At 36.8% G+C, this 26,608-nt stretch overlaps 1 protein-coding gene across 4 annotated transcripts in view; it reads right to left on the bottom strand.

The window, feature by feature from the left end:
- Positions 1-26,285, bottom strand: part of C3H12orf56 (chromosome 3 C12orf56 homolog) — a 75,651-nt gene extending 49,366 nt beyond the window's left edge. For all 4 annotated transcript variants that reach the window (XM_027930156.2, XM_071609701.1, XM_071609703.1 and 1 more), the window contains exons 1-3: positions 25,948-26,285; positions 6,629-6,791; positions 1,424-1,496 (exon numbers count right to left, since the gene is read on the bottom strand). In XM_027930156.2, coding sequence (XP_027785957.1) covers positions 1,424-1,496; positions 6,629-6,791; positions 25,948-26,199 — 488 coding nt within the window. In that variant the 5' untranslated portion in view covers positions 26,200-26,285. The remainder of the gene's footprint in view (positions 1-1,423; positions 1,497-6,628; positions 6,792-25,947) is intronic.
- Positions 26,286-26,608: the final 323 nt, after the last annotated feature.

Genomic DNA, 26,608 nt, shown 5'->3' with positions numbered 1-26,608 from the left:
TAGCAACCTCAGCATGCAGTATGGTCACCACAGGCTTCTGAAGACTCCCCAGGCAGGACTTCACTTTTCCTGTACAGCATTTTGCAGTGCTTTCCTAACATGGATCTCTCTCCTTGCCATGCCTCTCTTTCAGGACCCCAAATTAAATTCATTTTCTCTATGCCTACAAATCCCATGACAGACAGCTCTCAGAATCTTATGCTCTCCTCTTTTTTCTAATGTCTAGATTCATAATTATATAATAGTATCATTCTTGAAGTTATGCAACTTGGGAATCTCCTTATACCCAGATTTCTCTCTCTCATTACAGACTGAAATTTTAACTCCAGATGAATTTCTCCACCGGAGGACACCCTCTAGGATCTCAGGCTTACTCTGTCTCAAACTTAATTAAAAAATATTGATTGGGCCTGATCCCTCTGCATCCTTATTTCTTTGCAAGGCATCACCACTCAGTTACCCCAGCTGCAAACCACAGTGGTTTCTCTCTCCATCTTTCCCATTTTTCAATCAACTGCAGTCTTGTAGATTCTGCCTTTGAAGTGTTCCTTCCATCCCTTTTTCTTTATTCTTGCTACCTCCACCCCACTTCTGGTTCTCACTACTTTCCACTAGTCTTTGATCTTTCCTTGCTTCAAATTCATTTTAAGCACAATTGTTAGATTATTTTTTCTGTAGTAATGATTTCTATCATATCCTCCTGGTTGTGCTTTGAATAGTTTTCTCAATTTCTATGAAATGAAATGTAAAATCTTCATCAGGCCTTTTAAGAACCTCCGAAATATGGGCCCAGTTGCACTTTTCAAAGACTGCTAGACTGCTTACTGTTCCTAATATGTTTTCCATTTTTACCTTCCTTTATCTTAGTTTACACTATTCCCACCATTTGCTATGTCCCATTCCATGTACACTACCCCTTTACGAACTGTCATCTGACATTCTGACTTCTACCCAAACTGAATATAATCTTTACCCTCTTTAAATCTCTTTGACACTGCTCCAACTCTTTTAGGACCTTTAGCATGTTTATGTTGTATTATCTTTGTGCAAATGTAACATCCTGGTTAGGGTTCATTTCTGAAGGATAGAAATTATACTTTACTCATCCGTGTACTCATCATAGAGCCTAACATTGTGTCCTGCACAGACCCAGGGCTCAATCAGTGTTTTTAAATTCAGTTTTAATTATTTATTTATTTATATTTAGACCTTTATATAGTCCATGGAAATTAGAAAAAATAGATTCTTTTGCATTTGAATTCAGGAGAAAGTTCTCTCAAAATACCTTCTTCATCATTACACGTATGAGATATATAGAACTCAGTTCAAAGCCATTAGAGAAAAAGCAAAAAGAAAAACAAATTGCAATATGAAATAACTTTTGACTAGCAAGTTAAAAACATACTCTAAACAACAATCTCACCTGAGAGAGGATTCATTCAGACTTCTACATTTTTTGCTTCTCCAAAATATAAGGCCATTATTCTCTTCCTTGACTTAAAAAAATTAAAAAGGCATTTGATTATTAATTAAACAAGTTGGTTGGGTTTACAAAGAAAACCTAGCCACATGTCTTCATTTGGTGACTATTCATAAATCCTCATCAAAACTTGCAAGTTGTCCAAGAATACAGTTGGGCACCATGATAGAGCAAAAAACCTTCAGCTCTGACATTAAAATGTGCTCAAATTCAGACCTTTCCCATAATTGCCTATGTGAACTTTAAAGTTACTTTGTTGCTCTAGCCTCAGTATCTTAATTTGCAAAATTAGGGCACATCCTGAATAGAACTCCTGTATCTCAGAAATAATACCAAGAATGGAAAAATGGTATGACATCAAATTAAAAATCTTCTGTACAGCAGAGGAAACAACAATATGAAGAGAGAGCTTCATGTTGGGTTAGGATTAGGGTTAGCTCAGTAGAACTGGTCACATTTCAAGTACTCAGTGGCCACAGATAATATTATTATACATAATCATGCTAGATATAAAACATTTCTAGGATATACCTGAAATTAGTATTTAATAACCCAATCTACGAAAGACCTTGAACAACTAATACAGCTCACTACTTTCATTCTGTTCCCATCAGTACTGTCCATTTAAAGTTTTCTATAGTTTGGATCTGGAATGTCTCCCAATGGCCCACTGTGTTAAAGGATGCATCCCCAGCTCATGGCACTGTTGGAAGGTGGTGGAACATCTGAAATGTGGGGCTAATAGTAGGACATTAGGTATCAAGGACATGTCCTTGAAGAGAATATTGGAACCCCAGCCTCTTTCTTCCTCTTTACCACCATGAAGTAAGCAGCTTGTTTTACTATGTGCTCCCCTCCATGACATGCTATCTTGTCACAGGCCCATAAGCAACAGTGTCAACTGTCCATAGCTGAAACCTCCAAAACTGTGAGCCAAAATAAATCTTTCCTCCTGCTGATTTATATCAGATGTTTGTTATAGTAAAAGCTGATCAACGGAGTTTAAAAGCCACCTCTTTCATAAAATGTAAAAAGTATGACTCAAAGTGCTAACCATACTCCATATAAGAACACATGTATACTAAAAAAAAAAACTTCCTTTTCTCTATATTTCTGAAAAAGTTGGACCTAATTGGGAATCCTGTGAAAGTGTGATCATTTAAACTAAGTATTGTTACTACAAATGACTTGCAATTTTGAACTTACTTTGTTCAGATGATTGAGTTGACTGGTGTGTGGACACTTCTGCCATATGACAAAAATATTCCCTAGGCTTTCACCCAAGAGGCTTGGAGTCAGTCTTAATAATTATCTTTATTTAAATACTCAGTAGTTAATGCTTGGTGCTTCTCTAGGCATGATATCATCCTTATTAACATTAAGGATTTCGGTAATGACAATAAAATAGGTTTGAGCCTATATCTTGCTTCAGGATCACATATTACAAAATGTCTAGAGGGTGAATCATGGGGTCCTATGCAATATCTAAACCAAGGAACCAAGAGTTTTGAGGAAAACAAAATATAGCACACATCACTACTGGAATTATGGGAAAAGGTTTTTTTTTCTTCTTCTTCTTCTAATATGTGCTATGGCTCCATGTAATCATGATAGTTTTGTGTTTCAAAAGCTCCTGCACAAAAGTTTCAGATGGTGCTTTTGGGTATGAAAGTAAAGAAAAGGTAGCAAACGGTGTGATCTATGTGTGTACACAAGATAAATTCTTCATTGCTTTAACATCATTTGCAAGGTTTCTAGGAATTTAAATTTCATAAAACCTATATATATTGTACTGTATTCTTTCAACGTGTAGTTTGATGTTCCTATATATGTTGGGGGGGAAATCCAAGAATAATTATGCTTGTGAACAAGGGTAAATATGCATTTAAGGCAACTAACACCAGTTGCACACCCTAATTAGTGCAACAAGAGACCTGGTAAGCAACCAGGGATTTGATAAGCCTACTAATTACAACAACTTTTACAAACAGTTTCCATGCCCTAGCATGTCAGTGCTTATCCATGAAAGTATACAAATAAAATTTGCCCACATTTTGTAGCTCTTCAATAATCCAAGAGGCTCTGAGTTTGACCAGAAGTGAAGTCTAGTGAACAATGAAAGACTAATAAAGGCTAGTCTGTCTACACTGGCTAGACACCAGAAGTAGAAGGGCTTATCCATGTGCCCCCTTGGACCTTTATTCTTCCATTCGTCTATGCAAAGGAATCAATCCTGATGGCAGACTCCCTTAAGTCAGCCATCCAGCTGTGTGCCCAATCCTGGCCATAACATTCCAGATAATACAGTGACTACAGAGATGAGGAAATTGAGGTTCAAAAGTTTAAGTGATTTGCAGAAGATCACAGTCAGGAGATGTAAGAACCAGGATTTAAACCTGGCTGAGCCAAGTCCAAGTTCATGCTCCATTTCTCTGCTTTTCACTAATTCCCAGTCATAGAGGTAGATACCTTAAAGGACTCTCATATATTTCTAGGTACATCTATATCTATATATCTTTATCTCTAAATATCTGACTATTTTTGTTCACAACACTTTGACATCAAATTAGTGAGGTTGTTTACCTTCACCCAAAAACCAATCCTTCAATTCTCTGAACACCAAATGGTGGTCCTATAATTCAATTCAGTTCTGACACTAACTATCTGGAATTAGCATACACCACATAGGTTAAGGACTCAGTCACAAAAGACTGTCCCCACTTCAGATGGGTGTTCCCCCCTGAAGAGGGCCAGAGTAAGCCATTTCTAAATAATCCACATTAGCATATTGGCCATTTTGACCAGATAGTACTTGAAAAATAGTAGATATGCGAAGGGCTCACTGACCTACTTTAAAGTTGGGACATAAATTTCCCATGAAAAAAATTTAACCTTGCTACCCTACCCCATACCTAGAAAAGAACATTCTTATCCCTAGAGATAGAGAGCTGACACTAAGAAGAATCTGCACAAACTTAGTAAAATAACCTTTATCTTTCATTAGATTCCCCTATATATTTTCTGGTCACTTTCCTCTTGACAACAGCACCTAGCTAAATAAAACCCCTTTGATTTGTCTTTTCACAGCTCCACAATTTATCATTCTTTGTCAAGATAGTATATAAGCTTTTAGGTCTGTCTTCTTTTGGGGGTCTCCATTTCTCTTCTATGAATCTTCCATTGCCATGTAAAATGATGAACATCAAATTAAACTTGCATGTTTTTCTCCTGTTAATCTGCCTCTTGTTGATTCTCAAAGCCAACCACAGAGAGTAGAGAAAAAGTCTTTCTTTCCCCATGCAACCCTCCACCTCAGGTTCAATAATTTGCAAAAACAGTTCATGAAACTCAAGAAAGTGCTTTACTTACTATTACCAGTTTATTAGGAAGGATGCAAATCCCAAGCAGCCAAATGGAAGAGATACACAGGGCAACATGTTGGGGGTGGGTGTTCAAAGCCTCCCTGCCTTCTCCCAGCACACCCCTCTCAATGACTTCCATGTGTCACCAACCTGGAAGCTCTCCAAACCCAGTTGGCTTTCCAAACCCCATCATTCGGGAGTTTTTTTGTGGAAATTTCATTAGGTAGTCAGTGATTGATTAAATCATTGGCCATTGAGTCAATGGTCAGTCTCTAGACCTTCTCCCCTCACTGGAGGTCAGGGTAAGAGTGAAGGTGGAAAAGGACTGAAAATTCCAATTCTCTAATCACATAGTTAGTTCCTCAGACAACCAGCCTCAATCCTGAAGCTACCAAGAAGCTAACCAAGTGCCACTTCATTAACTTGAACTCAGGTATCATGGAAAGGAGTTTGTTATGAGTAACACTATTCCAATCAGGCCCATTACTTGGGAAATTGCAAGGATCTTCAAAGCTCTGTATCAGAAACAGAGGGCAAAGACCAAATACACAATTCTTATTGTATCACTCTCTCTCTCTCTTTGAAGACCATGAAAACAAACACTGTTATTGCACTATATATTATATTCTACATTTATCCACTTTTTCTTGGAGTTTTTAAACTTCTTCACAAGAAAAGCCCCAAATGTGAAACATAAAGGATGGCAGTTCTGGTAGCATCAGGTGAATGCCAGGAGCCCTGACTCCTTGTCCTCCCCTTCTCTCCCCACCACACCATGGACCTTCCAGCTGTCTTTGGGCACAACAGGAAAATCACCAGCAACAGACACTGAGTTCTTTAAGGACAAGATTGATCTAGTCATGTATTATAGTTGTTGGGTGGTGACAAAGATTCTTTCCTTAACCAAACGCTCCTCAGATTCTTCTAAGCTTTTCAACTAGGCCTCAACTTTTAGACTTCTATATTCTCTGCATTGTTCAGTTTTAGCTAAACTGTAGAGTTATATATAGTAAGGTCTCTTTTTCCCTATTTCAGTAGTTCTGAGTAAAATCTGTTTTTACCATCTTAACTACTATTCAGCTCTGGTTTTCCTTGATAGTGAAGATTCCTAACAAATATTTCTGAATGAAAAATAAGTGCTCTTGATATGTTAGCCATAACTATTCGGGCAGGACCTCATGGCTTTCCTTGCTGGCTATAGAGGCAACTATCAAGGAGTATCCTAGAGGAAAGTTCACATTCCTTCAGGTTTCTCACTGTACTTCTTTACCAGGTTTGTAGTGGTTGAAATCTGTAGATGTCAATATGATTATTAAAATTAAATAAGAACTGACCAAATGGAATCTAAATTATAACTCATTCTTTAAAACAAACAAACAAACAAAAGCAAAAACTTGGGGCTAGGGATGTGGCTCAGTGGTAGAGTGCACACCTAGCATGCATAAGGCACTGGGTTCGATCCTCAGCACCACATAAAAATAAAAAATAAAGATATTGTGTCTACCTAAAACTAAAAAATAAATAAATAAAATAAAATAAATAAAAAGCAAAAACTTACTGAATACAGTTCTCTTTCCTCCTTTATCCTTTTGTCCTGCCTTATTTCCTTTCTCCCTCTAAGCTTTCCTTCCTTTCCACATACCCTAAATTTATTGCAAATTGTGCCCAGCCACTGAGCTGCTGATAATGGATTGGTCAGTTCATCTTCAATTTACAGAACATTGGGTAGCTTTTCTACCTCATAAAGAAACTGATCTTACATCATTTTGAGAAATATATTCCATACCTTTTTTGTTGTTAGCATTGGCATGATGAAATGGAATTATGAATTTCCTGACACCTTTTGATTTTTCACACTCTTTTTGCAAAACAGTTGAAGAATAGATGATACGAATGTGTTGGTTGATTTCTCTATCAGGTGAACTCAAAAATTCTGGGTAATCATCAACCTGAAAAATAAAAGTAATCAAACTCATTGAAGACAAATATAACTACTTACCCATTTGGGAATAATAAGTCCCCCAAAAGTAAAGGCAAGTTTAAACTGCATTCTTTCTTTTCATATTTCCACTGGTACAAATAAGTAGTAACATGCTTTCATTTGTTAAAGTATATCCCACTCCACTTTTCATTTTGAAAATAGATCTCAAAATATATAATTAATTGGGTTTAAATAGGATTTTTCTATATAGCAGCCAACATCCTGCAATAGTCTACAGAGATTCTGTAAGTACAAACATTACTATGGGAACTATTGGAAATGTGTTCTGCTTCCTCCAATTAAATCAAAATCTAATTTTGATTTAAAAAGAAAAAGGTCTCAATAAATACTGAGGACTTTTAGATTTTCTTTCAATAACTTACTTCCTTTTTCATGAAAGAAAGCAACAATATCTGATTGTAAATCTAAGAGTAAATCTAGAGAACCATACAGGCATATTTCAAAACATAAATTCAACAATCAGGAGAGATTCCACTATAGCCTTTTTCAAGAATTTAGAATTCAGATTAAAATATTTCACCATTTCATCTTTCTCTTTGTCACAAAGAAAGAAATATCAAATAATTATAACAATTTAATATTCTAATTCAGAGTAACTGAAGAAAAATAGATCAATGAAAACTTATCAGGATCTACTTAAATTTAATATATAAAAATTACTTTCAAGGTATACCTCAGTGTTAGATGAAAGGCCCTGAGTTTGATCCCCAGCACTGCAATATATATATATAATAAAAAATAAATACATCATATTTAAATATATATTAAAAACAAAATATATAAATATATCTTTATAAATAAACATACATTTTTTTCAAAATATAGAAAATAATTCATAGAGTTAATGAAACATAGCCCAATGTAGGTCTTCAGAGGATGTGCTTTAATTAATAATGACATTTTATAGTTAGTAAAGGAATTCTCTTGTGCATAGGAGTCTTCAGAAATCCCTTAACTTATTTCAAACTTTCATTCTCTAGAATTTTAAATGCCTTTTTATTATATATGATCATTTTAAATAAAAATAGAAAATGCATGTAAAAACAGAGAAGAAAATAGAAAACCATTATATATAATTCCACCCCACACCCCAGTACTTGGGATTGGGGAATTGAACCCAAGGCACTCTACCACTGAGCTACATCCCTAGCCTTTTTAAAACTATTATTATTTAATTTTGAGATGGCATATTGATTAAATTGATGAGGCTGGTATTGAACTTGCAATCCTCCTGCCTCAGCCTCCTGAGTAGCTGGAATTACAGGAATGTATGACCACAATTGTATTTTATAATATCTCAGATTGAAGATAATTTAAATCCTTGAACTGATATGAAATTGAGTTATTTAAAGTACAATCATAAGATACCAAGATAATTTCTAAGAGAAAATACTGAAACATTGGCTACTTAAGTATAATTTTAAGTATATATACTTCTGCTTCTTATTTTTATATTTATAGAGAAGCTATGTTTTGGTCATTTTAATGTATGTGCTTCTTTACAGTGGTTCCACTCTTGCAAAAGAGGTTTTTTGTTTTTGTTTTTGTTTTTGTTTGTAGCTATAACCCTCAGCCCTGAAAGCAGGTTACTTTTTACATCCATTTTTTAAAATATTTTTTAGTTGTCAATGGACCTCTATTTTATTTATTTATAAGCAGTGCAGAGAATCAAACCCAGTGCCTCATACATGGTAGCACGTGCTCTACCATTGAGTCACAACTCCAGCCCCTTCTACATTCATTGCTAAATGTTTTGTTGCCAAAATTCATATGCAGCAAAAATGAACACACACACAAAAAACAAAAAACCCAATCAATAAATGGGCTAAGGAGCTGAACAGACACTTCTCAGAAGATATACATTCAATCAACAAATATATGAAAAAATGTTCAACATCTCTAGTAATTAGAGAAATGCAAATCAAAACTACTCTAAGATCTCATCTCACGCCACTCAGAATGGCAGTTATCAAGAATACAGACAACAATCCGTTTGTGAGGATGTGGGAGGAAAGGCACACTCATACATTATTGAAGGAAATGCAAATCAGTCCAAGCAATCTGGAAAGCAGTACGGAGATTCCTTAGAAAACTTGTAATTTGGGGGGGTGGGGGGCGGGGCGCTGGGATCGTGGCTCAGTGGTAGTGTTCTTGCCTAGCATGTGTGAGGCATTGGGTTCCATTCTCAGCACCACATACAAATAAATAAAATAAAGGTCCATCAACAACTAAAAAACATTAAAAAAAAAGAAAAAGAAAAAGAAAACTTGGAATGGAATGACCATTTGACCCAGCTATCCCACTCCTAGGTCTATACCCCAAAGATTTAAAATCAGCTACTATAGTAATTAAGCCACATCAATGTTCATAGCAGCTCAATTCACAATAGCTAAACTGGAAGCAAGCTAGATGCCATTCAATAGATGAATGGATAAAGAAACTGTGGTATACATACACAATGGAATATGACTCAGCATTAAAAAAGAGAATAAAATAATGGCATTTGCAGGTAAATGGATGGAGCTGGAGAATTTCATGCTAAGCAAAGTAAGCCAATCCCAAAAACACAAACGCCAAATGTTCTCTCTGATAAGCGGATACTGATCCATAAAGCGGGGAGGGGGCATGGGCAAAATGGAGGAACTTTGATTGGGCAAAGGGGAGGGAGGAATGGGGGCAGGAAAGATGGTGAAATGATATGAACATCATTACCCTAGGTACATGTGTGACTGCACATATGGTGTGACGCTACATCATGTACAACCAGAGAAATGAAAAGTTGTGCTGTAATTATATAAAATGAATCAAAGTGCATTCTGCTCTCATATATACCTAATTAAAATTAATTAATTAGTTAAATTTTAAAAATGTTTTGTTGCCACTTTGACTATACAGGTAATGAAATATGATTTCTAATTTAATTAACCATATTAACATCTTTAAATATGTTTTGCAAATCTATAGTATTATATAAGTATTTCAGACTAAATTTAGGTTCTAAAATCATTGCTTTCTCTTAACCAAGAGTCCAAATCTCTTCTGATAACCTCTGAACTTTTACCTTCCCCAAGTCAGATTCTAATTATAAGAAATCAATATATAAAATTTTCAGGATATCTTTTACCTCTAAAATATCCTAGAGATTTTCTGGAGGTTTCCTAAGAAAATCACAAAGACTCTTTCTTTCACCTTATAAAAAGAGAAGTGCTTGAAACAGCTTATTTGGTCTATTTACAATTGTAAATTCCATGGAAAGAGTTGTCAAGTCAGAAGAGATGCTCAGCCTTCCTTAGGTTTAATTTGTATAGTTAAGTTGTTATAGTATAAATATTTTAGAAATTGCATGTTTTATGGGAAATCTCTGGGGATTTGCTAATGTTCTTGCCGCCCATTTGTCAGGATCTTGGTGGTGCTTCGCTTCATCATATTAGACAACTGGAATGCATGCTATCAGTCATAATTTCAGTCATGCAGAATGCTGACTTGGCCACAGCCTTGCTTTTAATTTGCATATGCCATTTTCTATTCTAGTAAATTTTTTGAGGGATTATTTTGGTCTTATTAATGTAGTTAGTGAAAAATACAAATATCAAATTCCTTCTTCAACTCTCTTTATTTATATTCTTATGCTTATTCCATTCTTGGCTTATATAAATGTTGTATCTTAGTATTATTATGTCATGTTTCATTGTAAATTGTGTTCATTTATTTTTGTAAATCAGATGTAACATTTACTGATTTCTTTGAAAACAGGCTTAGTGACTGTCCTTAGAGATATTTTTAAAATGTTTTTGCAAATTTATTATATTTGCTCTGCATGACACAGGAATACCCAAATTTTCCTGTCAGTTGCCTTAATCTTATTATGACCCTCTTCAAAACTTTCACTATTAAATGTTCTCAGAAATAAACTAACCACAGTCATTTGAATTCTCTGACTTTTACAGATCATTTTGGTTTTACTCGAATGCTGGCTTGAGGGTTCAACTCTAAGCAAAAGATCACTTGTCTTCAACAAAGGATGGTCACAAAGCCTCCTGGAAAAGGATTAAACCAGTACTTTAAACTACTAACACTTCAAAGCTGTGCAGACATTGCTTAGACATGTCTCAGACCACACCTGAGTCAGGATGTCTAGCACTGTATTTAGGTCAACGAGTAGATGACTTCATGAGACTTCTAACTCAAGATTCAGCAGAGCAAGAATTAACTTTATAGAGTGAAGGAAGTTGAAAAAGAAAATTTTATTGTTGTTGTTTGGTTCGTCATAAAGTTATGAATAATGTAGCCAGAGCATAAGGATACTGGAAATTGGAATATTATTGATATTGTTTTACTGTTCTATTCTGGGGACATAAAAGGAAGCTGTTTCTTAAATTATAACCCATATGTAATCCATTCTGCTTTTGAAAACTGAAAATTTTTAAATATCTGATTTTCCTTTACTCTCCAAAATACAGAAACTTGTACTATATTCAGTAAGAATCTGCCTTCCTTTTTATACCAGGACATAATTGGCCACATTGACTGTATAACCAATGGCTTACATGAAGTATCATATATAAGAAGGTTGTTAATGTAGCAAGGAAGAGCAAGCCACATTAAGATCAAACGTTGTTGGTTCTTATGAAGCCAGTGCTTACAAACCCCTCTGCCCACCACCACCCAGAAAATAGCCCTCATATTTGCTCAAAGAGTCCCAGCCTTACAAAGTGAGACATTTTTAGGACCTCAAGAAGAAATTTTTGGGACCTCAAAATTCACTCAAATTTATAGGTACTGCTAAAGAAGTCTGGTAGTTTCTTTGGCTTGGTTTCTCAGCCTTAGGATAGCAAATAGTAGAGGCTTTTGAAGGGCTAACTTGACATCCATTGTGAAGTTTTAGAACCTAAATTTAGTCTGAAATAGTTATATAATACTATAGATTTGCAAAACATATTTAAAGATGTTAATATGGTTAATTAACACTTGCTGTACCTATGTACCCAATTAGGCTAATTTAAGAGAGCCTTATTTTATAAATAAGAATCATCTTTTCTTTGATATTATTATGATGGTGGGACTGGGAGGAACTTTGAGGAAAATTTGTGAAAGACTGAGTTGTAGGAGGAGAAGTTGGTATTTTGTTCAGCTCACACATCCGATTATGTGTGCTTTTCATTGTCTTTGAGCTGTTTCATAATGCTGTAATTTGTATAAATGTTATTGTATTTTAAAAACATAGAAAGTTAAATTTTCTGTGTGATATGTCTGTAAACTTTTCCTCTTATTTCTTCCTTTGATTGATGCTTGGAAATGCCTTCTACACCCTGAAATCAGATAAATATTCTCTTCTATTTTTTTGTACTACTTTATAGCTTCCTTTTTTACAGTTTGTTCTCCAATTCTTCTAGATTCCATATGACTATACCTTAGAACCTTAATCTAACTAGCTATGACTCCACGTGTATTTAGTACTAATCTGAGGAAAACTATACTTTAAGTAAAGAAAAAATGCAAATAAATATGCAAATATTTCTGAGCCAGATTGCTAACTATAAGTTTTGGTGGGAGACAAAGCATAATTTAAATAATAACTATACAGTTTGTGGAACACAACACATAAATGATCTTAAAAAATCCTCACTACAAGCCTATAAGGTGGTTATTAACACCATTTTGCAAATGAGGAAACTGACGTTTAAAGGGAGTCAAGTTCACAAAACTAGTAAATGGAAGAACTAGGCTGACAAGACAAAGCTGTATGACTACAAAGCCAGTTTTATGAAAGCAACCAAGATTCAAAGGTGGGAATTATATCCGTGAGAGAAAAGAGAGCATCTGCAGAGCCTTACTTATGGGAATGAGATGTATCTACATAAATATGTAATTTTCTATGTATTTCATTAAGAATATTGCTTAAAGATATTCCAAAGAATTCATACTTTGTAAAGGTAGTTGCTAGTAAAACTACAAGAAATAATAAAAGGGGTCCTTCAGGTTAAATTAAAAGGACCCGCTACTAGGGAGGCTAAGACAGGAGAATTTTAAGTTCATGGCCTCTGCAACTTAGTGAGACCCTGTTTTTAAAATAATAATAATAATAATAGCTGGGGATGTAGTGCAGTTGTAGTGCTCCTGGGTTCCATGCCCAGTACTGCAAAATAAATAAATAAATAAATATTTAAAATATGTTAATTGGAGGGCTGGGGTTGTGGCTCAGTGGTAGAGCACTTACCTAGCTTGTGCAAAGCCCTGGGTTCTATCCTCAGCACCACATAACAATAAATAAAGACATTAAAACAATTTTTATTCATTTTTGCATCTTTAGTTCCTGATAATTCATAACTTTAGTGGAATGCACCATACAAAATTTAATATCCACTCAGTAGAGGCATACCAAATAGAAAAAGTCTATATAGATCAACAGGCTGCAGTTTGGAGGTCAGTACACTTAATGAGATATTAAGTAGTACAAGGCAGATCTAGCAAGAGATAAATTGTTTACATCTTTCAACTTCCATGGTCCTTTCCAGATTTAATATCCTCTACCCACAGTAAACTTTAACTCTCCAGTTTCCAATAAAAGAAGGAAAGTAATTAATTAATTATAATTCAATTTGTTACCAGTTCCAAGAATATAAGAGAGGACCAATGTCAAACCCAAAGGATTGACTATATTGATAAAATGGCAAATACATGGAAACATTTTGAGTAGATTTCCCTCAAATTAAACCACATTAGTTGTTATGGTTTTGATATTAGATATCTCCCAAAAGTTCATGTGTTAATGCAAGAATGTTTGGAAGTGACATGATTAGATTATGAGAACTGTAACCTAATCAGTGGATTGATCCATTTGATAGATTAATAATTCAAATGGATAACTAGATAATACTTATATGCAGGTGAGGGAATGGCTTGCAGAAGTAAGTTCCTAGAGGCATGCCCTGGAGGATTATATTTTATTCCTGGCTCCTACTGTTCTTTCTGCTTCCTGGCTACCATAAACTAAGCAACCTCCTCTGCCATACCCTTCCACCATGATGTTCTACTTCACCTTGGACCCAGAGCAATGAATCTGTCCAACCATGAACTACACTTCTGAAACCATGAGCCCAAAATAAACTTTTCCTCCTCTAAATTGTCCTTATCAGGTATTTTGGTCACAGTGACAAAAAGCTGACTAACACATTAGCAATTACTTATGTCACATTGTACATAAGTTTAGTCTTAAGTAGAAGCTATTTTTATATTTGGAACTTGGCAAATCCTCCAATTATCACAATTTACAAACTGATTATAGTCTCCACCAGAGTTTTTTTTCCCCCCATTATATTCCGCCTGTATTGATACCTAAGGAAGCGTGAGCAGATAAGCTGTTTATAGAATCCATGAATATTTCTGACATGAAATGACCCAACCACATATTCTAAAAGTAATTCCAGTTTTAAGAATTGGGAAGTACCCTATCAAAATAGTAAAGGCTCACTAGACTATTTCAATGTTAGATTTGAAAAATCATTACCTCAGGGCTAAGAGTGACATCTGAGAAAGACTAAGAGAAAAAATATTTCAAGCCTTGGTCCTGTAAAAGGGATGCGGCATCTCACCTCGGTCTTTTCAGCCAAGCTTATCCTTGAGCTTTATCAGTAATAGTAATGACACCGTTCTTGGCTTTGAAGGACAAAGAGAGCTACGGTGTGGGGAAGTGAAAAAGGTGTTTTGTTCATAACTTCTTCGCTTCCTTCCTTGGCAACCTATGCCCAGAAACCACATTATTTGCACACTGAGATAACTATGTTGTCCCTATTGCAAAACCTAAAACCTTCTACAGATATACCGTAAATTTGCAGAGGGTCGGTTGTTGCTATGTGCATAGTTCTGATTAAAGAATGTTGACTCTGAGTTCACACCGACCTGGATTTACATTCCAGTTCATGTTTTCCAATGTGATCTCATGCAAGTATTCACTCTTTCTCTGCTGCAGGTTCCTCATCTGTAAAAGACAGATAACACTGCCTTCCTTATAAAGTTAATAGGACTAAAAGAGGTATTCCATTTAAAAGATTTTGCATAAGGCTGAAACATAGTTTATGCCCAATCAATATCTGTTATTACTAATGATCATTGATTGTTCATAAGAACTTCAGTGGGCTAAGAATATAGCTCATGGTAGAGCACTTGCCTGGCATGTGTGAGGCCCTGGGTTCAAATCCCAGCACTATCAAAAAAAAAAAAAAAAAAAAAACCCTCACTAGTGAAATACTGAACCCTATTCATGGTCTCCTCAGGACAGTATTTGTCTCTGATGATGATAGCAAGGGGCATTTTGGGACAGAAAAGAGTATCTTTTGTTATGTTTGGGTTGTTGTCATATACATTATAATATACATGTATATAAATATGTGTAATTTTTATCGAAAATAGTCTTAACTTCTTTTACTAAGAACACTATGTATCCATATCATTTTTTTACCATATTTATATTTGTGACTAGTGTTTTTTTTTTTATTTAAAATACACTTTCTAAATATAAGGGGACATCTCTTATCTCTTGATTTCTAACATTTTGTGGACAAATCCATATTTACCTTATCCTTTCAACTTGATTTCATAGCCTTGCCTCAGATCTTCATATAACTTTTCATTTCAGAGGGGAAATACCCCTAAACTTGAAGCAATTGATTAATTCATTCTAGGTATTTTTGAGCTTCTGCTAAAAAACACCAAATTGAAATGTATAAGATAAAAGATGGGTCTCTGTTTTCAAAAAGCTTAGAGTCTCATGGGGATTCATTTAATCAAAAAGAATTTTTTATCGCCAACTATGTCCCAAAGCAGCTATAACCTAGAGATTGAGAGCACTGGCTCTGGAATCAGATTATCTAGTTCACTTCTGGTTCTGCCACTTAGTGAATGTCCTTAAGCAAAGTACTTAAACTCGCTGTCAAACCAAGGCAACGATACTAACTGGGGTTGATAAGAGAGAGTTCCAAGTTAAGCACTTCAAACAGCACCTAAGTGGCATATAGAAGAACTCAATTGTCAGCAATTTGAGGTTGGCACTAGGTTTGTTCACAAATTCCTGTTCTTCTTCCTTCCAGACACATGGAATATACAAATGGAGGGATCCTAATTTCCTGGCCCCTTTTAAATTAGGCATGGCTATGTGCCTGTCTCTAGCTAATGAAATGTGAGAAATGCCATGTGTCACTGATAGGTAAAAGCTTAAAAACCAGTACATAACTTGCCAAGTTAGTGTTCCCCTGCCATAGTACTCAAGCAAGCACGTGCTGAGATGGAGCCTCTGATATTAAGATTAGTGACTAAGTGTCTCTTAACTAAAATAAACAGAGCCCTTTGCTAATCCACCATGGACAAGTGGCTTGAACAGTCTCATAAACTTTGTTATGTTAAAGCACTGAGACTGTGGAGCTGTCTGTCAATGCAGCTTAACCTGGGCTATCTTAACCAGTGTATTATCATTGCAGTCACTGAGATATAACAGTGAATCAAACTGACGATACTGTTGCTATCATGGAGGCTCTTAAGATGTGCACATAATATTCAAGGCAGGTATTCCTGTGGAAGTGATGCTGAATTGAGGTTGAAACATGACTGTCAGGAAGGAGTCAACCCTCTGGAGGATCTGGAGGGACAGTGTTATAAATAGAATGATAAGTGCAAAGGCCTGGAGCATAAAGGAAAAGCATAAAGAGCTTGGCAAAATGTTAGGAAATGAATCAAAGAGATAGAAATGTTCAATCATGGAGGCTCTTGTGGGCAACAAGAATTTAGAAGCCCATGGACATTTTCAATCAGAAAAGTGATAATTTATGATTTATGATGCAAAGATCAGTGCAACTTCTGTATGGAGAGGAATCAGTTTGGAGGCAATTTCAATACTCTAGATATGGAAATGAATAGCTGGCACCAGAAAATGGGGTAAAAATGCTTATAGATGGACAAATTTTGGAAGACAGGTCAGGAGAATATACTAATGAGTTGGATGTGAGGAATTAAAAAGATCAAAGATAATGAAAGATGATAACATTCCATGAAATAAAGAAAAGTAAGGAATAGATTTGGGGATAGAAATCAGAAATTCAGTGTTTTAACATATTGAACTTGATACATCTAATGGGCAGAATTTTCAGAAAGAACAAACAAGATAATGTATTTTATAACAACTAATACATAATCAGTGCTAAAACAATAGTTACTGTCTTTGCACATTTGCTAAATTTGCCAAAGCCAAGTGCCCTAATTTGCAGAGAGAATAATAATACCCATCTTGCAGGTTCATTGTGAGCCTTAATTCACTTAATATATGTGAATCAAGGCTATTAATAATAACCAACATGAATTATGTAGCTCTTACCATGTACCAAGCACTATTCTGACTGTTACATTAATTTAATCCTCCCAACCCTATGAAGGAAGGTATTATCTTCATTTTACAGATGAAATTGAGCAAGAAGGTTAAGTAATTTGACCGAGTCTGCCCAGGTACAAAGCAAAGATAAAAATAAAAGCTGAATAAAAATGTATATTGCAGATAATACATTCAGAAATGTAAGTGATGAATTATGATGAATATTTAACAAATATGCATTGACATTCTCATTTGTGTCAGGCAATGTTCTTGGAACTGAAGATGCTTAAGAAAGAACAGAACAGACCAAATGGCCTGTACCTGTGGGATCGGTCAAGAAAAACTGTTTGGAGAAAGAATGACATCAGCTTAGCCCAGCAAATATACAGGAATTGAATAAAGAAAGGAGTAGAGCAAAGGTCAGGCACTCCTGTGGCAAATCCTATGACCCATTCCATTCAAGCTAAGGATGTTTTTCACATTTTTAAAGGAAGCGGGAGGGGGAGAAGAGGAAAATATGGAGGAGGAGGAAAGGAAGAAAAATGAGAAGGAGGAGGAGATGAGCTAGAGATCACACAGAGCCCAAAGTATTTTTCTATGACCCTTTATAGGAAGAATTTTGCTGAACCCTAGAATAAAGGTCTTTCCAGGAAAATAATATATGTAAAAGTTGCTGAAATAGAAATGAAAAAAATGCAAGAGAAAGAAGTTCAGTTTCAGGGAAGGGTGAGGTCTGGAGAAGATTCAGCCACCCAGACTAGGGTGCCCCAATATATGAAATCTAACATGAGACTTCAAGACTGAGAAGTTTGGTGCCAGACACAGTGGTCCATGCCTGTAATCCCAGAGACTTGGGAGGCTCAGGCAGGAAGATCACAAGTTCAAGGCCAAACTCTACAACTTATCAAGACCCTGTCTCAAAATAAAAATTTTTAGAAAGGAGCTTGGGATGTAGTCCAGTGGTAGAGCACCCTGAGTTCGATCTCCATTACAGTCCAAAAATAATATTATAAAAAAGAATTGGAAGTTTGGGGAGAGAATATAATATAAAATAAGAACTGAAACCACCTTCCTTTTAAAAGAGGTAATGGGGCTGGAGATGTGGCTCAGTAGTAGAGCACTTGCCTAGCATGCATAAGGCACTGGATTTAATTCTCAGCACCACATATAAATAAATGAATAAAATAAAGGTCCACCAACATCTAAAAACTATTTTTTTAAAAAAAAAGAGGTAACAATTTTAAAAATGTGTATTTTTCAGGTTCATTATTCTGTCCCTCCATCAGATGCTGGCACACACCACCTATATGTCTGGAAATGTGTTACACTATGAGAAAACACAGCTGTATAAGGCTGGAGGGATTCTGACACTCCAGTGGAACATCATAATACTTCAGGTTCTAAAAGAGAAGCAGGAACAAGCTTCTGATGCAGCATGAAACCCATTTTTTTTTTAGCTGAGATGGGAAGAATTAACATATGTAAAGAGTTTATAGGAGTGTCTGATACATCGGAGATGCTCAAAAATTATTAGTTGTAATTATTTAACTTATTTTTTAAAAGCTGCTCATGAACACATACTAATAAGATGAGCCATGTTCTTTTATTTATTACACAATTTTTAAGTGTCTCCTATGTGCTGAGTCCTGTATTACATAAAGATAATCATTTCAAATCCTCAACAGTTTACACTGATGGGAGGTAGACAAGCCAACACATTTACAGGAGAGAATAAGTATTATAAGCGCCAGGAGCATGACATGGCACATGGTGCCATGGGAGAAGTAAATGGGACCATGGCCTGGTTTGGAGGGTGAGTGTTTCTGGGAGCACCAGGGTATTGAAATTATAGGAGTTAAGAGAAGAGGGGAGGTTGCAGTAGCAAGAACAGCCTTTGCAAAGGCCAAGGGAAACAGGGCCTGGCATAGCCAGAGAACAGAGTGTACTCCCTTTCTGTTTTTTTTTTTTCTTTTTCTTCTTCTTTAGTCTTTCTTAGAACTCCTCTCCAGCTCAGCCACAGTTACAACCCCTGAGTGTTCTTCCCCACCTCTCCACCTCACCCCCGTACTGGGGATTGAACTCAGGGGCACTCAAGCACTGAGCCAAATCCCCAGCCTTATTTTGTAGTTTATTTAGAGACAGGGTCTCACTGAGTTGCTTAGTTCATTGCTTTTGCTGAGGCTGGCTTTGAACTCTCGATCCTTCTGCCTCAGCCTCCCAAGCCGCTGGGATTACAGGCATGCGCCACCACGCCTGGTCCCTGAGTGTTCTTTTTGTGACTGAAATGCAAGGGAGAACTGGGCAAAAAGCAAGGCTACACTTTGAGCAAGGACCATCTAAGGTTCTTCATGTTAAGAACTGAAATGTTTTTCAGTTAAGACATTTAAATTTTAATCCTGTGGGTAATGAGTACCTGTTGAAAAGTTAAGGGTGTCATATGAGTTCACGTACTGCATAGGGGAAAAAAATCCATTTCCTCAGCACCTCTACATAGTTCCATTATTTAACTGTAAGAGTCATTTCCAGTTCTGAGGACAGTTTAATTCACTTTAGCATTTGTTCATTTCTCTTTGCCCTCTTCCTTTGGGCTGTCCTCTTATTTGGCCATTGCCTCATTTATTAGCATCTTACAGCCTTGATTAGAGATTTTAGCAAGCCTGAAACAATGAACCTAAATAAGTCTATTCTAGATAAGTCCTGGTGAAAGTAATTAGGTAAAGGTAGAATTGTTTATGAATTTTGTCTTCTGTGGATTTTAATTTTATTCATTCCCATTTCCATTATCACTGATAATTGAGAGTTGGGAACCAGTCACTAGATCTAATTTTTAAGTATTTCTGTCATCAAATATGAATTGCAAATGGAACTTTCTCGAGGGCAAACAGTATATGTATATGACATTTTAAAAATCTAAACATGAAAAATAGCACAGAGAATGTAATGAACACTCCTGCATATCAACCCAGCAAATATTTTGCCATATGTGCTTCAATTTTTTTTAAAGTTAGTTGCTTATGCTCCCTTTTCTAGCTTCAACTTCTCTCCTCAGGTATAACTACTCTCGTCAGTGCTTTTCCTACTGTTACTAATTATGTATGTATCCCTAAGCCATATATCATCTTGGCCTATCTTTATATCAATGGCATAATACTACATGTAGCTTCTAGAAATTTTTTTTCTATTCTGTTATTGAGATATAACTATATTGAATCTAACTCATTCTTTTCATTACTGAATATTATTTATTTGCCAATTTACTATTGATATTTAAATTTTTTCTATTTCAAATATTGCTATTTAATTATTCTTGGACACAGTATTTCAAGATTATGCACACTTTAGGCATATATTAAGAATGGAATTGGTGAGTAAGAAGTCCACAATTTTATTAGATATTGCCAAGTCCTACTGGCAGTGTAGTTCCTAGTTCTCCACATCCTCATAAACAAAAAGTGACACAACTGATTATTAGTGTGATGATCTTACCCATCTCGAAGTAGAAAGAAATGTGCCTGGAAACAAGCCAGCAAGTAAAGGGTGCATTTGTTGCCTGTCCAAGAAGTTTCATGGAGCCTGGGATTTTTAGGAGAGTGTGAAAGGAAACAGAAAGAAACAGAGGCAGGGCAGCTGGAGTTGATAGATTTCTCATTTCCTGTAGGTGATGAGATGGCTCTGAAGGAGAATGAATCCATCTGAAACTCATAGACTGTTCTGGGTATTTGTTCTCATATTTTAAAGATGCATCTAATCACAGAAGGGCTTAAAGAATAGTATTTTGATGCACACAAGAAAAAAAAACTCTATAGATAATTCTTTCAAATTTAACTTAGTAAATGTTGACATTTCATAAAAGCTTTACCAAAGCAATCTTGGAAACTTTCTTTAAGGAGATTAACAATATCAAATACCTGCTGAGATCTCCAAATCTACCTCAAGCTTAGATTTGCTAAAAGGGAAATCTCACTCTCTCCAATTTTTTTTTAAGAGAGAGAGAGAATTTATTATTATTATTACTTATTTTTTTTAGTTTTCAGCAGATACATCTATGTTTGTATGTGGTGCTGAGGATCGGGCTGCACCCATGCCAGGCGAGCGCGCTACTGCTTGAGCCACATCCCCAGCCCTAAACTTTTTTTGTGATGATGGGAATTGAACTCAGGGCCTTGTGCATGCAAGGCAAGCACTTTACCAACTGAGCTAAATCCCCAGCCCCCTCTCCAAATGTTTAACCTCTCCAAACCATGTGTAGACTTCTGGTGTAACTTTTTGTGATTGTTACTTCAACCTCCACTACCTTAGAGAATCTTCTCCCTTAGAGAAGAAAGTGGAATTTCATCTCCATATTTGCAGATTTTTTTCCCTAAAGTATAACCCTGACATAGAACAAGCACTAAATAGAGTTATCTGGCCCAACATCAAACAAGAAGGGCTGGAATCCAGAAGCATAAAGATAGGTTTGTTTAGGAATTACTAAAGTCCAGCAACCATGTGACAATAAGAACAAAGGCAGAATGTGAACTTGAGACAACTGAAAGTTAAATAACAAGACAAACTTGTAAAGTAAAATAAGAAAACATACAGAATGGAAAAGAATGATTAAAGAATTGGTATTAGAAAGAGGATGTTTAAAAGTGGCCTTGGAAAGAGGATGGAACCCTGGTTTAAAGAGAGACACACAGAGACACAGAGAGAAAGGGGGTGGGGGAAAATAAAGTTGCCTGGCAATGACTAAGGTAACTTGAGTTAGTATGGATAGGATGACTATGGGTGATATGACACAGAAATCAGGAAAATTCTACACACTGTGGTCTTAGGATTCAGCATTCACAGACTGGTCAATTACACCTGTGGTTATTAATTAGTACTAAGTTAAGCAATTCTATGACACCATCTTTCATACACCCTATGAAGTTTAATACATGTACTGAACTACAACAATCCTTGAATGATTTTATAAAAACTCATAGAGATTATTAAGGCACTTGACCTTGACAGGATTATATTCATTACTCACTGAAAAAAAATAATGTTTAAAAGATTACCCATTTTAGGGGTTGGAGTTGTGGTTCAGTGGTAGAGTGCTTGCCTTGCATGTGTGAGGCACTGAGTTCGAATCTCAGTACTGCATATAAATAAATGATTAAAATGAAGGTTCATCAACAACTAAAAAAGGATTACCCATTTTAAGCAACACAATAGGAAATGCTTCCATGTTAGTTTCCTATCTATGGCTATTGTAACCACAACTTTAATGGTTCTTTCTTAGTTCTGGAGCTCAGAAATCCAAAATTGGGTCTTAGGTCCAGGTGAAGCTGAGTGATAGTCAACTTGCCTAGCCTTTTTCCAGCACTGTAAAACAAAACAAAAAAAAAAAAATGGGTTTCAGAAGTAGGCCCCAATCTCCATCATATCAGATGAGGCCCCAACTTCCTTAATAAGACTCCTATAGCACAAGAATTAAAATAAAAAATTAATAAATGGGATGGATTCAAACTAAAAAGCTTCTTCTCAGCAAAAGAAACAATCAGTGAGGAGAATACATAGCCTACAGCTTGGGAGCAAATTTTTACCCTTCACACATCAGGTAGATCATTAATCTCTAGAGTATATAAAGAACTCAAAAATCTAAACTCCAAAAAAACAAATAACCCAATCAATATATGGGCCAAGGAACTGAACAGACACTCTCAGAAGATGATATACAATCAATCAACAAATATATTTTAAAAATGCTCTAGCAATTAGAGAAATGCAAATCAAAACTACTCTTAAGACTTCATCTCACTCCAGTCAGAATGGCAGCTATTAAGAATACAAACAACAATAACTGTTGGCGAGGATGTGGAGAAAAAGGCACACTCATACGTTGCTGGTGGGTCTGCCATTATGGAAAGCAGTATGGAGACTCCTTGGAAAACTGGGAATGAGACCACCTTTTGACCCAGCTATCCCACTCTTTGGTCTATACCTAAAGGACTTAAAATCAGCATACTACAGGGACACAGCCACATCAATGTTTATTGCAGCACAATTCACAATAGCTAAGCTGTGGAACCAACCTAGATGCCCTTTAGTAGATGAATGGATAAAGAAAATGTGATATTGATACACAATGGAATATTACTCAGCAATGAAAGAGAATAAAATCATGGCATTTGCAGGTAAATGAATGAAGTTGGAGAACATAATGCTAAGTGAAGTAAGCCAATCCCAAAAACACAAATGCCGAATGTTTTCTCTGATATAACATAACGAGGCTGATTCACAGTGGGGTTGGAAAGCGGAGCATGGGAAGATTAGACAAACTGTAGATAGGGCAAAGATGAAGGAGGGGGAGGGAAGGGGAAAGGAGGTAAAAAAAGATGGTGGGATGAGGTGGACATCACTACCCTAAGTACATGTATGAAAAAGACACAAATGATGTGACTATACTTAGTATATAAGCAGAGAGATGAAAAAATTGTGCTCTACATATGCAATATGAATTGTAATACATTCTGCTGTCATATATGACAAGTTAGAATAAAAAACTTAAAAATACATGTATAAGGCCTAAAAAAATTTAAAAAATGGGTTTCAGTAAGCTTAAAATAAAGGTGTTGGTGGTACAGTATATCTTTTGAAGACTCTATGGGAAAGCCTATTTCATTGCCTTTTTCAACTTCTAGAAGCTACCATGTTCCTTGGCACAGAGCCTCTTTCTTCCTTCAGTCTAGTCTTTTTCTGGGCCCATCACTTTGACATTGGCTCTTTTGCCTCTCTCTTCCACTTTTACACTGGGCCCACCTCAATAATCAAATAAATCTCCCATTTTAAAGTCAATGGATTAGCAACATTAATTCCCCTTTGCCATGTAATATAACATGTTCACAGGTTCCAGGGATTTAGAATGTGGTTATGTTTTTGGAGTAATTATTATGCTTACCACAACTTCCAAAGTTAAACTATATTGTGCAAGATGGACATCCAATGTAACACTAACGTTAAAATCAGATTTCTTCAGCACATCTAGAGATATTATGTATTCTACATCCATAAAAAGTGAACCTTGTACATTAAAGCATGGCTAAATATGATATGACTTTGTAGAGGAATCTAGGCTCTAGGCCTAAGGAGGTTTACAGTACTTTCCAGTTTCTGACAATTTAAAAAGAAAATTAACAACTCTTGAAATGCATATGTTGTCTCTCTTGGGGGAGAATAACAATATCCTAAAATTAGTGGGGGTTTTTTGTTTGTTTTTTTTTATCAAAATGATAAATGCTTATAGTGAAGACACTAGAAACAGCCAGGCTTTTAAAAGTTTCTAAAACATTTTGAAGGGCTGGAAATGTAGCTCAGTGGTAGGATACTTGCCTAGTGCAATGACTTGGGTTTGATCCCCAGCACTGCAAAAATAAATAAATAAAAGACAGTAATTTCAGTTACTCAAGAAGCTGAGAAGGATTGCAAAATTCAAGGCAAGACCAGCCTAGGAATCTTAGTAAAACCCTGTCTCAGAATAAAAAATAAAAAAGAGATGTAGCTCAGCAATAGAAGACCCCTGAGTTCAGTTCTCAGTTAAAAAAAAAAAGGTAAAGGAAATTAAATTTCTTAAAAAATAGTTCAAGAGAATGGAAATAATGGTAGTAAGTAAAAAGGCAAAGTTTACTTCCAACTTTAACTCAAAAAAAAAAAGTAAATAAATTTGCACAATAATATTAGCCCACAGGGGTAGTTTGAGTAGGAAAAAAAAAAAAACCTCTCTTCATTTAATTTTATTATTTTCTTACGGACATGTTCAAAACAATCTATGATTCTCTAAGCAAAACAGCTCCATCAAGAGTATTGCCAACCTTTCCCCTGGGGGACACAGAGACTCAGGCAAGAAAAAGTAAAAGGAGGCTAGACATCTGTCCCCAGTGGAAAAAAGGAAGAACACACCTGGAGAGCAGCTAAGACAAAGAGACTCGGAAGGAAAAGAACAGTAATCAAAAGACCATACTACCAACTGTTGCTGGTTTAATAAAATACATCCAACTGTTGCTGGTTTATAAAATACAACTGTTCCTGAAGGAAAGAAATACAGTAACAATATACTAAAAACTGGAACAAGGAGGGGTTGTGTCACATTGTATATCCTTCATGGCTTAGCTTTGATGACACTCCTTCCAGGAACTTTTCCCAGCATGCTCTGAACTCAATTTGGATCAAGAGACAAGCCTGAGATTGCCAAGCATCCTGTGCACATTTTATTTATGCATCATTCATTCATTCACCTACTTATTCGAGTGCACCTAGCATGCTTGAAGAGTTAGGGCAACAAAAGTAAGCAAGGTATAATAGCCCTTAACACGAGGCATTATTTGCTTTGGTGTTGTCTTTCGATCCCTCCCACAACCGCTTCTAGGAAGAGTGCTATTTGGTTTTTGCATCCTCCAGGTCTAGCACAGTTCCTGCATGGACTAAGTGTTTTAACATACCAAAAAAAAAAAAAAAAAAAATTAAAGCTTGATTTTGATCGATGCTGTTTTCAAACCTGTAGCCCAACGGAAGGGGATAGGGCGGGGGAACAGCTCAAGAATGCGAAAGACGTCTCTATTCAGGAATTATCCAGCAAAATTCACAGCTTTCCTGAAACCAGAGAGTGCGGAGTCTCGGGCGGGATGGGGAAGGTCTTCCTCCTCCTTCCCGCGTGCAGGATGCTGGGACCCATAAAGGGGTCTCCCTGCGCTTCCGAGCCCGCCTACTAGCCCGCGCTCCTCACCAAGTCAATGGCCACGACGTCCCGCAGTGCCACGACCCGCCGGATGGACTTAGGCGGGTTCTCGGTCAAGTAGATGAGCCGGTCGCTGAGCACCACATACTTGAAGGTGTGCCTCTCCGAGTCTGACACCACGATGCACGGCTCGTAGGCGCGGATGGCGTCGTAGACCTTGGGTGCCAGATGCCGCCTCAGGAACGCATCCAGGCGGCTGTTTGTGCGTGCGGGGAAGCCGGACTGAGCCCGGCTGGCCATGTGGTGCCCGCCGCCGGGCTGAGCGCGGGGACCGCGGACGCCTCCGCCAGACCACACCTCCCACGGTGGAACCCGCGCGCGCCACAAAGCCGCCTGCCCGGCTTCGGCCACCGCCCCGGGCGCAGGGAACCGGGCCCCAGATTCTGGGATCCACTCCCGGGTAGGGTTCTCGGGATCCCGCCCCCGCGTGGTTCCGCCCCTCATCTTTGTCCCAACCTTAGACAGCGATGGGCGGAGCCAGGCGCTGGTCCTTCTGGCGGTACGGACCCGCACCTCTAGTTAATCACGGGAAACACTCAGTGACAAGGGAACAGTTTAGGGGCGCTCCTGTCCCTCCCCTCCCCTCCCGTCAGCCCCCATCCCGCCTGCACTAGCTATTGCTAGTGGTTTCATGTTAGAAACTTGAAAG

The sequence above is a fragment of the Marmota flaviventris genome, chromosome 3, assembly GCF_047511675.1.
Source record: "Marmota flaviventris isolate mMarFla1 chromosome 3, mMarFla1.hap1, whole genome shotgun sequence".
In the NCBI taxonomy this organism is placed as follows: Eukaryota; Metazoa; Chordata; class Mammalia; order Rodentia; family Sciuridae; genus Marmota; species Marmota flaviventris.
This window is presented reverse-complemented; position numbering and strand designations above follow the sequence as displayed.